At 38.4% G+C, this 16,896-nt stretch overlaps 1 protein-coding gene across 1 annotated transcript in view; it reads right to left on the bottom strand.

Annotated features, from left to right (window-relative positions):
- Positions 1–632: 632 nt before the first annotated feature.
- RIT2 (Ras like without CAAX 2) overlaps positions 633–16,896 on the bottom strand; it is a 356,472-nt gene continuing 340,208 nt past the window's right edge. The window contains exon 5 of the mRNA XM_066352836.1: positions 633–1,054. Coding sequence (XP_066208933.1) covers positions 827–1,054 — 228 coding nt within the window. The 3' untranslated portion in view covers positions 633–826. The remainder of the gene's footprint in view (positions 1,055–16,896) is intronic.

The raw sequence follows: 16,896 nt of genomic DNA, 5'->3' as shown, positions 1-16,896 counted from the left end.
GCAACATAAAGAGAATGTAGGGTCTCTGGAATTAACAAACCTCTTGCTCTACAGATGTTCCCACCCCAGGTAAAGCAACCCCAAGAGGGATTTCTCACTGACAACAAGCAGAGTGTCCTTTTATGAGGATGCAAACCACCAAACACATAGTAACCATCTCTTCCTGATACAAAGACAGCACCCCTTTGCCTCTGCCCAGTGACTTCACTGGTAATTTTGCCAAAACCTAACAGGATGGAGCACTGTAACTATGGGGATATTTCCCTTCAGTCTTTCAGTGACCCACAACCAGTTTCTATTATGAATAATTCCTCTAAGGGCCATCTGTGGAGTATTCACGAGAAAGCACCACAACTCCTGCATTTAAGGAAACACCAGGCTGCCGACTTCTGCTCTGACTTGCTTCCTGAGCTTCATTATTTACTGAGATTCCTGAAATGCAAACAGCCGGAGTCTTATCAGGCAGAGGCACATCCCCTGAGCCTTTTATCATTCTGTCTGCGATTCTGAATATTTCCTCTATAACCAGACAGCATACCAAATGAAGCTAGACTCTTTGAAGGGAAATGAGTCAATTGGAATGTCAATTTTATTTAGTCATATATTATAAAAACTAAACAGCATATCCGGCTGATTGACAAAATTCATCCAACTGTTAAGGGCGAAACAAAACCATCGCAAGAGGTACAGTTATATAGATCTTGCTTTTACCTACAGGAAGATATTGAGAGAGAGAGAGAGCTGAAGCAGAATGCAACATCTGGAATTGTCCAACTGATAAACTTGAGAGAGAGAGGAAAGAGAAAGGGAGTTAGAAGGAAGACTCTCATGTCATGCTTTCTCTCTTCTTCTTCAGCGAGCCTTTTAACTTCTTCCACAGGCTGTCTTTTCTCTTCAATTTCTTTTCTGTCATGGATGGCCCGGACTCCTTCTTGCGGATTTCTCTCACTAAACCATGGAAGGCGTCATCAATGCAGAATCTGAGGGCCGCGGAGGTCTCAAAGAAAGCACAGTTATATTCTCGGGCCAGACCCATGCCTTCTTCTGTAGAGACCTAAGGGGAAAAGAAATGATATTAAAAAGAGAGGAAGGGAGAGATGATCAAAAAGCATGTTCTCTACCAGGGTTGTGGGCCTGTTACATTAAAAAAAATAAAAAATATATACATATTTTATATATAATATATACATACTATATATACCATATACATAAAATGTATATATATATATAAAATACATAATACATTTTGAGGGAATATTTCTAGAATTTCTGAATCTGAAGGACAAGTGAGAAATCAGACTCTCTGAAAGAGCAACTGGTTGGAACTTATTAAACATGGAACCGGAAATCAACTCTCCAGTCTTCAAAAAAAAAGTAACAGAGCAAAATGGTCAGAATTGTGGTTTTAGATTAAAACTGCTTGGTTTCCAATCCCAGATCTCCTTCTTTCTAGCTCTGCAAACTTGGGTGAATTTCTTAAACTTTTGGCCTCCGTTTTCTCATACGTAACATAATAATACCTCAAAGGCTCTTTGCTAGAGTTTTATAAGAGACTGTCAATACAAGGTGTATTGAACGTGCTAAGCACATACTTAAAGCTCTGTAACTATTCATTATTAATTATAATTACAGAGCTTTAAGAATAAGTCAGGGTGAAGTTCTCATGAAATGTGAAATAGTCTTCAGGTGAAAACAAAAAGCAAGACATCTGCATTATGACAAGTCTTTCTTTAGCCGAGCTCTTCAGAGCCTTATCTTTGGGTTTTTTGGTGGCGCTTAGCATGTTGTGGTTTGTGTTATAGCAGTGGATTGTCTAGAGATGACAAATGGACTGAGGTCAGAGATTGTGACTCCTTTGTAATCCTTTCAGTGTCTACCACAGTGCCTGGCACCTGAATTACCATTAGAGGAGTTAGAAGGATGATTACAAACCTACATGATGCACAAATATTGTACTAAAAGAATGAAGTCTATGTCACTGTAGCTGGGTGCTAAAAATCCCACTCAAAAAAAGAGATTTGAGTGATGTCTTTAAATAAGTCAACAAAATTTTTTACACATTTGAAAAAATCTCTCTATACACATGTATTTATGAAGTGTTTCCTAATTATAAAAATGTAAATAATTCAAATAAATCATTGGCAAATTAAAAATTCAGTTAAAAGTTCAATGCAACAGTCAATCTTAACGTGAAATAAAACTGGAAGATAAATTCCATGTAAAGATTCTTATTGAAATTGTATAGAGTGAACCACCCCTATCAGATGACATAACTGCCTAATTTATTAATTGCAGCAGGTTGAAGTATTTTGAACTCTACTGCTGCGTAAGTAATGTAAGAATTGCAAACCCTCTATTTCAAATTATGAATGTAGTTGCGTGTATTCTTAGATTCATTATCAGAATATTTTATGTTATTTAATTTAATAACTCGGTAATTTTCATGTTCATTATAATGAAATCTAAATAGAAATTTAACTCAGTAAAATATTTAATCTCTTCTATATTTCCTTCAAATATTTTTATTAGATCAGTGACCTAACATTTTTTTTTTCAGAGACAGAGCGAGATTCAGAGAGAGATAGATAGGGACAGACAGACAGGAACGCAGAGAGATGAGAAGCATCAATCATCAGTTTTTCGTTGTGGCACTTTAGTTGTTCATTGATTGCTTTCTTATATGTGCCTTGACGGGGGAGGGGGGGTGCACTACAGCAGACCGAGTAACCCCTTGCTCAAGCCAGAGACCTTGGGTCCTAGCTGGTGAGCTTTGCTCAAACCAGATGAGCCCTCGCTCAAGCTGGTGACCTCAGGGTCTCGAACCTGGGTCCTCTGCATCCCAGTCTGATGCTTTATCCACTGTGCCACCGCCTGGTCAGGCCTAACATTTTTATCTTTAAAAATAAAAGGTGAAAGCATACTTTAAAAATAAATTTTGAAGTTTCATTAAATTCTATCTCACACCAGTATTGACAAACTATAAATTTACCATCCCTACCTTTGATGTTAGACATGATATTCAAACTATAAATTCAATGGAAGAACCTGAGTCCAAACATGTAAGAAAAAGTAATTTTTATAGATTCTGGCCTTTATGCTTAGTAATTATGGTCAGGTTTTTTTTCCCCTCAAATGAGGACTTTCAAAAGCTTAAGCAAATGATTCAAGGTCACACACATATTTAGTAAACTAACCATCATGTTCTAGACTTTTCCATCAAGTATTGTTTCCAGGCCTTCTTGCTATTTTTCATGGGCTCTGTCTAGTTCCCTTTGCTAGTATTCCATATACACTGCTCACAAAAATTTGGGAATATTTTATCGCTTCATATTCATTTTGAAATATCCCCTAATTTTTGTGAGCAGTATATGTAATTGATTATTCTGATAGGAGGTGTTTCAACATAAGATCATTCTTAATTGATAAACAAATGGCATAGAATAGTTTATATTGCATTTACCTAAAAAGAATATTTTAAACAAATACAGAAACATAGGGAAAAAATAAATGTTATAGAAATATTATTTAGGGTAGGGAAGGAGCAATCAGTGCATATACCATTATACAGCCATGGCCCTCAATCGCAAAGAGGGGAAGTCTGTGATCAAAGGGGCCACCTGGAGGTCCTAGAAAGCACTGGCAGAACAAAAAAGGAATAAAGAAAAAAATGTTTCATGCAAGTAATAGAAAATTTCAATAACCCAAGGGAACCATCTTTTTAATATATATGACCTTCTTCACCGAGGAAGATCATTGTGTAATATGCCCCATACTCCCTGAAATGCCATTTCCCATTTGCCAAAGGAGGTATTAGAACACAGCCACAGCTGCAGGGGAGTTAATGAGACTACTGGGGCAAGCGGATCCTGTTCCATTCCAGGCTCAGCTGCTAGTGGGCATCACATGCATGCTGGTCAAGTAGAGTTTCATTCCCAATACTCTGCTACCTTCGGGGGCTTCACTGCTTTTTACATGTTTTTATCTTGTATCTGAACTCAGTAAATATAAATTTAAATTAAGTTGTTGTAAAGGTATGCAGGGTAATGGTGACTGTCTAGTAGTCAAAATAATTCTTAAGAGCACAAAAGGAAACTCTGATAATGCTCAGCTATAATTGATAACCTTGAATGATGAGAGATTGGTAGAAAGGTGGGTCTGGCTCTCCCATGAGTAATTTCATGAGCGAAATATTTTTTTGGCTAAGCCTGCTGGTCACTGTTAAAGCATTTAGCATATAGAACAAACTCTTTGGGATTTGGTATATATATGTATTTTAATGTCTCCCTGTCTGTATTTCACTTCATGTTTCACCCATGGAGTTATTAACTTTCATTATAGAGCCTACATCATCAAGGTAGCAAGAATTATATTTTTCTGGCAATTTCGGGTTTAAAACATTCTATTTGTTAAAAGAAAGTTCAGATCACTGTGATCATTACCATTATGGTGGCCAGGACAGGGCACTCTGGCAGTATTTATAAGTAGTGTCTAGGCCCTTATTAGTGGTTCATGGCTTTCTGAGGGAGGGAGCCTTCATCAGAAACTTGAATGACAAGGAAGAATTACGTGGGTTGGTGGGAGGGCTTGGGTCTTCAGGAGCAGAAAGGGGTACACTTTAGAAGGACAAAGGCCTAGGGTGGAAGTGATAATGGAGCTTTTGTGGAATCATCAATACTTAATCTGGTTTAGACCAGAGTGTGAGGGAGGATGGAGTGAATGAAGAGCACAATCAGAAGAATTAGTAAATTTAAATGCCGAATTAGACTCATGGGAAATTTGTTTGGTATACATTAATTAAGTAATCAAAAGAAAAAGGGGGGTACTGTATCTTGAGTGCCTACTCTGTGCAAGAAAATATATATATATTTTCTTGCTTGCTGTTCTGGAGAGATATTGATTAAATAGAGAGAGAAAGCAAGACATAATAAATTAAATGGCACAGCCAAGTCCTTCTGAAACACAGGAAGGTAATGGCTCTAGGGTAAAGGGTTTAGACTGCTTTGTATAAGAGACATTTGAAGTCTCCAAGGCCTTGTGCTTTTCATCCAAGAAGCTGTGGTATGCTGTGGGGAAAGGTTGCCATGGCAGCCTGTAGTTGCTATGACGGGGAAAAAAGGAGAAGGTCAATGTTCAATATTTTGCTAAAAGCAGTATCTGGCTTCTTCTTTGAATTTTTCTCTTAAGGGCTTTATTTTTAAAATATCTTGTTAAAATTATAAATCAATAAACTAAGGCAGTATTTGAAATATACATGCAGGAATATGTATGCATAAGTATATATATATGTATGCCCATGCCTAAGGGTATCCTCTTATATTTGCACTAATGAATAAATGTGTGTATTTGATGTATATTAAATGAATGATTCTCTTGAACCTTAAGGGAATTAGTTATTATGAATAATTAAGTTTTTTCAGTGGCCAAAAATTTTACTCCTTAAGCATGAAAAAATATCTCAATGGTTAATTTATTACATTAATAAATCTATATTAGATAAAAACAGAAGGGACTTATGTATCATACTTTTAACATGTATAACAATTATAATTAACTAATACATTTTATAACTGTATAATGTCTGGTTCCCTGTAGAATATAAGACCATGAGGGCTAAGAACTTTGCATCCCCAGTAACACCTCAGTATTCTGCACATGAGCCGTGCTCAATAAATATCTTTTCCTCTCTTCTTCGAATGTGTGGGTGAATTAAATATAGAAAGGTGACCAAGGGAGAACCATCCAATTACTACAGCAAAAACTCTCCATTAACTAGAGAGCCAGAAACTAGAATCTCACTGGAATTGCTAAATGTTTTAAGTCCTTTACATTAAAATTCATTTCTAGTGTCACAAATGCCCTATTACATATACTTGCTGAATAAAACATGCACACTGCAGAAACTCTAAGCAGAAGAGATAAGAAGCCTGGGCCATGATGCTTTCTTGAATGGAGTCTAAGGACCACAGTGGCAGATAACTCTGGTGAGGTCTAAACGAAAGCCAGAGATATCCGGGTTCCTCAAGCTCATGGTCAGCCTGTTGTAGCCTTTTGGTTTATATTTGGAAATGGTATGACATGAAAAGAGGGAAGAGCCTGATAAAAGTAAATTTGATATCAGTTTTCATCCTGAGATCTACAGAAGGCAAAATGAACCAGTGTTCCTTATGTTCTGGCCCTACACACCGGGAGCTGGGTAGTTTTCTGAAAAAATGTATAAGCCTGTGCTTGTTGGCACTACTGTAAATTTAGTTTTCAACTTTAGCAGAGCCATCAATGCCCTTGGCAATCATTTTACTTATTATTAGCCAGTATTCTTTTTATTCTTTTCTATTCCTCATTTAGTGCTTCAGAATCTTCTATTCTCCGGTCTATCCTCATTTTCAGCAGATGCTCTTGTCCTCTTCCTTCACCTCAGTGAGGAAATCAAAGCAACCAAAAAGGATGACTTTAACATCTGGGATTAGCACCTGGAAGCTCACCTGTCTCATTATATATCTTATCTTACTCTCTCAGTCTCTGATGAAGTAATGTTACTGAGTCTCTCAAGTCTAATGCCTCTATCTCATCTCTAAGCTCTCCTTGCTAGCTACTTCAACCTTGCACCATTTGTTCTACCCCTTACATCCCATATTTTTAGCCTTCTTCTCTAAACTCCCCCTTTTTCTCAGAAAAAAAATATGTAAGTCACCTATTTTAAGACTCCAGTTCTACTTAGTTTCTTATATCTCTTCTTTCATTCACCATCAAATGTAGATTATTCAGCCAAGTAATTTGTACATGGTTAAAAAGAAGAAGAATGGGGCCGAGGCAAGAAAGTGATTAGAAAAGGATACATAGTTGCCAAAAAAAAAATCATAGATTTATATGCCAATTTCTCTTAATCACTTCTGATTTATACATCTACATTAAAAATCTTGGTTCTGTCTCCTTCTGACTCATTCTCCTAAAATGGCTTTCATGTATGAATATCACCCTTGCTGACAAACCCAACTGATGCTTCCAATAATCTTTCACTGTCTAACATTTGACAAGTTGACCACTCCCTTCTTTAAACTCTTCTCCTTTGACTTGGGGACTATCTTCTTCCTTCATTCTCTAACCTCCGATTACTCTTTAAGAATGTTCTGACCGCTGTCCTGAAAACCCTACTATTCATTCACTCCTCATAATTAGGTACATGTCCCTGATGTTTTTTTCTATTCTCATTTGGCATTTCTCCTCACATATTCTTATTCAGATCCATAACTTTAGTCATCATTATTGTGCTCATTCATGAATGACATATTGATGTCCTCAGACCTGAACTCTCAGTTTAACTCCAGAATTACATATATAACTCTCTGCAGGGGAGTTCCTCTGGAATATTTCATAAGCACTTCAGAATTCATATGATCAGATTATTTTTCCTCCCAAAATATTCCATCCTGGCTAATGGCACCAAATACTCTCAGTAAGCCAGGTGAGAACCTTTGCAGTCCTTTTAGATGCCTCTAGCTCCCACATCCCTAAATCAAATTACTAATTCAGTCATTTATCTCTGTCCTTTTAATATTTTGTATGCTGCCATTCTCTCCCTTTGCATAGCTTTTGCCTTACTTCTGGGTCTTGTTTACTTATCCCCGAAATAATTTTCACACTTTCAGATTTGACTTCCTCAAATCTACCCCTTAATGCTATATAGCCAGAGGAGCATTTCCATAACATAAAGGCAATTACAAGCTCTCCAGTTATGTTATTTCTGTGACTCTCCATCACCACTAACATAGTGGGTAGCACACAGTAAGTGCTCAAAAACTAGTGCTATTATTCCTACAGATACTAGTACTAGCTATCAGTTACTTACTCTGGATAAGTAACTCTGCCTCTCAAACCTCAATTTCCTTCTCTTTAAGATAAGAAGAATAATCCTATCTCCCTTAGAAGGTTCTTACGCTGATTAGAGTAAGTAGTAATATGGTCAGTATACTTCTAGCATACAGAATATATTTAATAGATATGTACTTAGTAAGAAAGACAAAAGGGCATCAGTTGGGCTATGAGAATTAAAGAGTATCGAATATACTTAAAGCAAAAGAATTCAGGGTTGCAATGGCCTCTCGAGTCGTCTTCAGGCCACCACATCATTACATGAGTCTCTTCCACAGCATCTGTTAATGATTAGTTTCTGTAGGCACACACTACTTACTGTACTTCTCTCTGCAAAATGACCCTTCTGTCAAAGGTTCTTATATTTGCACAGAAGGGAACTTTCAGAGCTGAAATTCTCCCTAGTCATCCCATACTCCTAATTACCTCTTATATAAATGAAATAAACTAAGACAACTTGGGAATCCCTGGATTTCCAAGAGAGTATATATTTCTTTAATGTTTTAGTTGGCAAGGAAATCCAGGACTTCTCTTTTTACCCCTGCTATGCCCCTTCATCTAGCACACAGAGACTCCGGGGCTGAAGAGATGGAGCTTGGGACAAGTGAGTTTTGGACAGGAGCACACTGGAAGTCAAGATTTTGAGAAGAAACGTCCTCAGACAGTTGGCTTGCAGGGGTGTAGCAACGAGGGGCAGCTGCTATTTACTCCTATTTAGAGAGGCGTACAGGACTGTGGCCACCTGGATTTGGGGCTTCCACTTTATTAAATTCAAACTTATATTGTTTAAATTCATATCCTTTAGATTTCTTGTATCATAGAATGTATGTATGCAAGTTCACAACCCTTTGGATTTGAAAAATAGGATGTGTAGATTCAAGTGGCTGCACAGATGACAGCTTCTGACTGCTACAGGAAGCCCCTCTGTGGCCTTAGAAACTCCTTCCATTTGTTTCCCAAGCCCTGTTGCCCGCTCCCTCCCCAGGAGGACAACATGACCTGCTGCCATGGCTGGGCACACAGCATGCCAGCGCCAGGCAGGTAATCTTGACAAGTCTTTTAGCAGCAGCCTGAGACCATGTCTCTGAGTCGGCAACACCTGTTTTCTTTTCTAGATTCCGGTCATGTCAGCACGTGGCAAATAACACCATCATGCAATGCCTTGTCAGCTCCCTGACATGATCTGTGCTCCATCCTCCCTGGAAGCAGCCAAGAACAGAGCCTCCTCAGTCAAAATACACCCCTGCAAGGGAGAGAGGCGTCCTAGTTAAGAGGATGGTTTCTGAAATCAAATGGTCTGAGTTCTAATCCTATCTGGGCTACTTACTAGTTGAGTGACCTTAACTAAGGTACTTAGCCTTTCTAATACTTAATGTCTGCCTCTAAAATAGGGTTAATAAGAGATATATCTTTTCTTTTTTTAATTGTTAAATTTTATTTAGAAAATTAACTTTAACATGGTGACATTGATCAATAAAGATACATAGGTTTCAGGTAAACATTTCTTCTATAGCATTTGAACTATTGATTATATTGCATACCCATCACCCAAAGTCAGATCATTTTCCATCACCTTATATTTGTCCCTCTTTACAACCTTCACCCAACCTCCTCCTCCACACCCCCTTCTCCCTGATAACCACTTCACTTTTATCTATGTCCATGAGTTCCAGCTTGTTTTCATAGCCAGATGTTAGAGGGATTCCCCTTGCACTGGTGCCCCAAGTGGAGCAGTCCTTAGGGGGTATCCCTTCCCAATTCTTAATCATCACACTGTGGGTCTAGGACCAACCTACAGCCTATTCCACAACTCTACAACCAGTCTCATCATGACTTCTTTATATCCTTGGTTATCGGACTTCCGTTCAGGTGGATCTCAGGGACAGCAGTTCTATACTTTAGATGTAATTTTGATGATGTGGTCATAGGAGGAGGTGAGCACAGCGTTCAACTCTGCCATTTGACCAGAAGCCTTAAAACTCTCTATTATCTGATCTCCTTTCTTTACCTTTTCATTTTGTTCTTCTTTATATCTTCAACATTCTACTAACTCCTTAGGCTTTTCTGAAATGTTTTGACTCTACTTCATGAAGCATTTGTGACCCCTGTGACTGGAGATGATTTTTGATCACTCAGTTTTTTATTAGAACTAATACTTTTCTTACTCCACACCCAGGGTATGTTTCATAGGCACACAGTGTTCCTATCACCTGTGGGTCTCCTTAACCTAGAATAATAATCAAATTGGCTTGAAAACCTGACCTCTGTTATTTCCTAAAGCTAAATGACAACTAAGTTTATAAACTTCTCCCCTCCTCTCAATTAATACAAAGTTTGCCTTAGGGATTCAAGTTTATTTCCCTCTCATAATACGTAACTATCAAAGCAACCTAAATTTGCTCTTGTGATTACTGTAATTCACAGTTGGCATCTAATTCAGCAAAATTCTGAATTACAATTTGTCTAAGTACGAGCCATGCTGGGTAGAGAGGTAAGCCATGAAATGATAGATTTTGATGATATCGGACATTATAGCCTCTAAACCATTCCTGTGAGAGGGGACATACCGAACTTTTTATGGACCTTTCCAGTAATGACTTTATTCACATATAAGAGAATTCAAGGCTGTAATGTATAGCTCTCACTGGATAAAAGTCAATAATATTAAGAAGAAAAATGTTCTCCCTAGATTTCTATTTATTTTTTGTATGCTGGCCTTAGAAGACACAGTCAAAATAATCTCCCTTTTTCCTTCCATATGACAATTCACTTAAAATTGGAAAACACAGATGATGCCTTTCACTGATGCCTTTCCTAGTGATTGTATTCAGAAGATAGTGCTGTCTTATTTTCAGAAGACAGCCTTCCTCCTACAGAATCTTAAACTAAAAAAATGACTCATAGAGAAGAAATATGAGTAGATGGCTCCATTTTGTTTTGTTTTTATAGAAAATGTGTGACAAAAAAAGTATCTCTAAAACAGATAAATAGCTGTAACAACAATGAAACTTTGGTTGTGAGATCATTACTTTTCTAACTTCAAAGGAGGGGCATGTCCACAGCAGACATTAAAGGTTTTTTAACTGTGTTTATTATTCCCTCTGCTAGGATAAAGGCACATAGGTAGGCAACTGCATTTTAATTTTTTTGCTAAATACACAAACAAAAATATGGAAGGCTGAAATGTATCCTTGGAAATATTACAAGCACTGTCTGCTTCCTACAAAATAGCTTTCTCCAATGATTTAGTCCAAGTCCATTTTGCCTCACATGTAACTCCTTATGGGTAGTTGCATTGTTTTTGTTTATCTTAAATTAAACAACACACTGTATTTGCATACGGTAGAGCCTTGATACATACTTACTATACTAGAGTAGTCTAGATGACTGTCACCAGGATGAGTACCATCATGCATCTGCTTTTTGTGTGGAAGAGGATGATAGATACATGAATTTACCAAAACTTTCAAACTGCCCTTCTGCTGTTCTGCTTGGCTGTCTGACCCCACCCTTGCTGGACTATCGCCCCTGAAACAGAAAAGTTCTAGGAAGCTGGTCAGCCACCCCGAGGAGAAGCGTTCCAGGAAGCCGAAATCGTAGGACTGCAGAAGGGAGCACACCAGAATTGCTGACTCAACGCACACTTGCTCAAAGCTCTCCCCACCTTAATAAATGTTTGCCTCAGAGTCTGTTTCAGTGCACTTCTCCTGGAGCAGTGCCCCAGCAGGTCTTTCTCCTCTAATAAAGCCTGCACACCTGGGGTTTGAGTGCTGTCTCATTATTACAGAGGAAACCAGCAAGAACTTAGAAATGACTTTTATACATGGGTTTCATTTTTTAAAACCATAAGCCAAGTTCATTTCCTTCAAGACAACATGATGACCATACTAATTTGGACACCACTGTCCTTATCTAAAAATTAAGGGAGAGGACCAGATGATATCTCAAATTATTTCTTCCCCCAGTTTTCAGTAATTTCTCAAACTTACTGTAATTTGTTGCCTTTCTCTATCCATCTCTGTCCCCCTATATTATTTTTTTCATGCCTATTTCCAGAAGTGTAATGAACAATGGAAATTCACCCAGTTGCCAACAACCCCACACCTTCTGTACTCTACATGCCAGCCATTCAAAACTACTCCCACTTTTATGAATGTGTCATTCCTTATGCCTCGATACATTTGCTAGGAATGCATCACATCCCTTAAAAGGTTACCTCCACTGTCTTTGAAGTGAAGCATTATCTTTACCCCACCCTCTGCACAGTTCCTGGTACCTTATGGGCTAGATGCCCTGTTTTTCCTCATAAACAGCACTTCATTTTTTATCCTCAGAATTTATCCATAGCAAGGATTTGATAAATATTTGTTGAATCAGTTGTATTCACAAATAAAGTCACAGCATCACTGATGTTGTCCCCTCCTCTGCAGACCTAAATAAGAGACTGCTGTGGGAAGACTTTCTACTAACCTCTCCTATTTCCCTAAGTATGTGCCATCTCTTAGAAAGCTATGAAGTATTAGCATAAATAATTAAAACCGAAACTCGCTTACCATACTAATTTGTGTTGCAGTGTTCTTTAGTTTATAGTGTTTACTTGCTAGATGACCTGAGAAATTCGAGATTCCATTTTTAGCTATCTTGAGAAGTCATTATTGCCTTAATATTTAGGAGCACTCAGTGTATTCTTCATCAATAAGTGTCCCTGGCCTATATTTTTTTCTCTCAGTGGGGGCTTGGAAAATCCATTGATTTTGCCATTAGTTTCTAGATCTAATTTTAAAATGCACAATCACTGCATCTGCAAATTAGTGGGATGAATATTTTGCTTGTGTTAGAAGAAAAAGTTTTTTCGGGAATCAGGCATTGTGTAACAAGAACAGCATGCCTGCACCTAAGCTATGACTGCATGTAAAGGGAGTCCCTTCACGGGAGTAAGGCAGATATCCCAATTCAGGGACAATTTAAATAGAATTAAGTTTAACTTGGAAAATGTCTGTATTTTCTCTGAGACCAGTTGACATATAACTTGTCCTCATGAAAAAGGAAATATTTACTGTCTCTGCGGGTATTTTACAATATTAAAATTCTGGTTTTGGCCTTTGTAAACCTCCCCTGGAAAATTACAAGTGAGATTAAAAGGAACTCCCGACAGCCCAGGGAGGAACTGATAGAGGACCTGCCATATTTAAGACAGACAGCTCGCTGCGAAGGTCAGCCCTCACAAGCCGAGAGGACAGAAACGGAACACGGGGTCCAGGGGGAGCAGGGAGGCTGAACGAACAAAGTGTGTTCACAGCAGTGAGACCTAGTCCCGGCCTAAAGGAGAAGACTATTTTTTATGTATCTGTCTATACACTTAAATGTTTAGGCACATGTATTTTATATGTAGTTTATATGTATATGAGATAGTATAACATGTATGTATGTACATTCATATTATGGTAAGTAATATGGTGATTATCCCATGGCCTTGACTTGTCTTTAATGGAGAAACAGTTACCTTTCTGAATGAGTTTATCAAAGAATGATACTGGGACCAGCCCAAGATACATTTTGGTGGGGAGCTACCATTAACAAAATCATCTAAATCAGAGTGGCAGGTCCAAGTGCTGGTCTCCAGGCAGCCTAGCAATAAATTGCTCTCTGGGTGCCTGAACCTGCCAACCACCCGTCATTAGAAGTTTAAGGTTTCCATGGATACCTCATCCTGTGTACAGGTGCAATGATAACTCTTCAGAAGCTCTTTGCACAAACATGATGGGTAGGGGTTCAGTGGAGGTTAGCCTAATTAGTTACCAGAGAGAAGCAGGTTTCTATGAACAGTGTCAAAAGTCCACTTTAATTAAAGAACAAAAAGGGATGAGTACGTGAAACTGTGGAAGGCAGTAGTGTGAAATTTTAACTCAGATGTGATTTTATTGCTCCTCTAATACTATTGACTGATTCCCTGTTGCCTAAAACAGAGTTAGCTATAACCTAGACAAAGCTAATGAGACCCCTTCCAAGAAACTTTGCTAGCACTATGTGAAAGTGGTTATTTTTCTTGATAGGAGTAGCTACCTTTGTGAAGTATAAGGGCATAGCTAAAGTTATAATCAATAGGAAGATAAAAAACAACAACAAAGAAACAGAATGGTTATGGTATATAGTTAGTAGCTCTGAATCTAGTTATGTCTGAAGCCAAATAAATTGGGTATCCTCGTTAGAGGAGCTAATAAATCATTTTTTCTGTTGTTGTTTAAACTACTATATGTAGAATTTTGTAAGAACTAAAAGGGTTCTGACAAATATGGCCGTCAAGTTTTTATTTCAGCAAATATTATACAGTGATGTAAAGCAGTGGTCCCCAACCTTTTTTGGGCCACGGACCGGTTTAATGTCAGAAAATATTTTCATGGACCAGCCTTTAGGGTGGGACGGATAAACGTATCACATGACTGAGACAAGCGTCAAGAGTGAGTCTTAGACAGATGTAACAGAGGGAATCTGGTCATTTTTTAAAAATAAAAAATCGTTCAGACTTAAATATTATATAAATAAAACGGAAATAATATAAGCTATTTATTCTTTCCCTGCGGACCGGTACCAAAAGGCCCACGGACTGGTCCGCAGCCTGGGGTTGGGGACCACTGATGTAAAGCATTACCGAGACCCCTTTCTGGTTCCCCGGGGTTACAGATGAGGGTAGGGATTACTGTGAAAGGACCCAAAGGCAGAAGCAAAGAAGATAAATTTCAAATGACCAAATTCAGTGGGAGCTTGATTCCTGATGTTAGATATTCATATTTTGCATCAAATTGCAAGGACTAGCTAAGTAATATTTGCTTCCAGAAATATTTAAAAAGAGGCTAAAAAATTCTTGGCATATCAGATTGGGGAGCAGGACCTCATTTTTTCTTTTCCCCATCTCAGGTAACTTAGAGAGTCACTTTATCTGTGATTGCATCAAAAAGAATGGTATTCCATTTCCTAGCTGGGGATTGGATGTTTTCTGAACTACAGGATATGCTGCAGGGCTCAGAACCACTGGACTACGTGTGGTGAATGAACCTTAGAGAAAGAGCAGGGTTATGTAGCCCTGTTGGGAGAACTCCAATACTGATTTCCAAGGCAGTCAGGGCCAAAATTCCTGGGCTTTCTTGTGGTTTACACCAGGTTTGGAAGAAACTGCAGTTTCTGGTTGGCCATTTGGAGACTCAGAAAGCCAAGGACTGGTGTTTGAGAGAGATACATAATAAGAAGAAAGAAGTGTAACTAGTATCACCAATGGTAGAATCTTTTAGACTACTTTGGCATTGAAAGACAAACATATAGTACAACTCATTTAGGCCGTTGCCAATGCAAAGACCAGCCTGTGGATAGTCACAAGTATCCACAGCCAGAAAAGAAGTCACAGTGATCTAGGAGCAGAGCTTTCTATCCAGGTAGAAGCAGATACAAATCCCTTCTCCATCTCTCCCTCCCTTACTTACACACACATATTCATCAATTTTGTAGTGAGAAAAAGTTAAAGGAACAGGGAGAGAGAGGGGAAGAAGGAAGGTGAACTAGGATTTCCTTCCTTTGGCATGATTCCCATTCTAGATCTGTGAAACCTCAGCCCAAGCTCTTGAAAGTGGGACTGTGAATCAGTGACAAACAAAAACATCTAGATTTGGTGAAATAGCCTGACTAGGCGGTGGCACAGTTGATAGAGCATTGGACTGGGACACAGAAGACTCAAGTTTGAAGCCTGGAAGTTGACGACTTGAGCACAGGCTCATTCAGCTTGAGCGCGGGGTCATTGGCTTGAGCATAGGATCATAGACATGGCCCCATGGTCGCTGGCTTGAGCCCAAAGGTCACTAGCTTGAAGCCCAAGGTCGCTGGCTTGAGCAAGGGGTCACTTGCTCTGCTGGAGCCCCCCGGTCAAGGCACATATGAGAAAGCAATCAATGAACAACTAAGGAGTTGCAACAAAGAATTGATGCTTTTCATCTCTCTCCCTTTCTGTCTGTCTGTCCCTCTCTCTGTCTCTGTCACAAAAATAAAATAAAATAATAGATTTGCTGAAATATTTACCTGAAATTAGATAGCCTTAAGCAGGAATTAACTAAAGCCAAAGAACTGGGTTGATTTTTTTTTATTGGAAGGGATGGACATATTGTTAATTGATAATATTAAATTTCCTTCTTTCCTATGCCAGTTCATAATGGTTGGGCACTTTAAAAAGCACAATAGATTTTAATTGTGTCTCTTAGTTAAGACTGTTCAATATAGTGTTCCTGTCCAAGTACAGACACTAGGAGAAGAAAGGAAGGAAAAAAGGGGGCAAGGTTAGGAAAGACTCAAACCTATTATTACCATCAGTTCATTTTTTAAACTTTTTATTATTATTATTATTATTTTATTTATTCATTTTAGAGAGGAGAGAGAGAGGGAGAGAGAGAGACAGAGAGAGAGAGAGAGAGGAGAGAGAGACAGGCGGGAGGAGCTGGAAGCATCAACTCCCATATGTGCCTTGACCAGGTAAGCCCAGGGCTTCGAACCGGTGACCTCAGCATTTTCAGGTCGACACTTTATCCACTGTGCCACCACAGGTCAGGCCATCAGTTCATTTTTTAAAAGTTCATTTTCAAAGCCAAACAAGTGAGGGAGAACTAATATACTAAGATGATATGTATATCATATATATATATGGCATTTTATATAGGTTAAATATGAAAAACCACCTACATGGTCACTTTTTCCTATTTCCTGGAAGAATGATACAAATTTTATCAGAGACTGCACTTTGGATACTGAATACAGGCTCTGATTTTCTTGAATGTGCTTTGTTAGTTTTCATTATTTCTGTACCTTTTTTCCCTTATTTGGAATTATCTTTTTTTACTTGTTGGCCTGAACAACCAATAATCATATTTGAGGAAAGATGCAATGTTGGTTTCATTGCAGAGCCATTCTTGACCCCTTCAAGATGAGAGAGTTAAAAAGCTTTCTTTTATGTACTTTCTGCACTCTTCTATGACGGCATTTATCATATTTCTC

The sequence above is a fragment of the Saccopteryx leptura genome, chromosome 11 (assembly GCF_036850995.1).
Source record: "Saccopteryx leptura isolate mSacLep1 chromosome 11, mSacLep1_pri_phased_curated, whole genome shotgun sequence".
Taxonomy (NCBI): domain Eukaryota; kingdom Metazoa; phylum Chordata; class Mammalia; order Chiroptera; family Emballonuridae; genus Saccopteryx; species Saccopteryx leptura.
The sequence above is the reverse complement of the archived record's forward strand: the minus strand, read 5'-3'. Positions and strand labels throughout refer to the sequence as shown.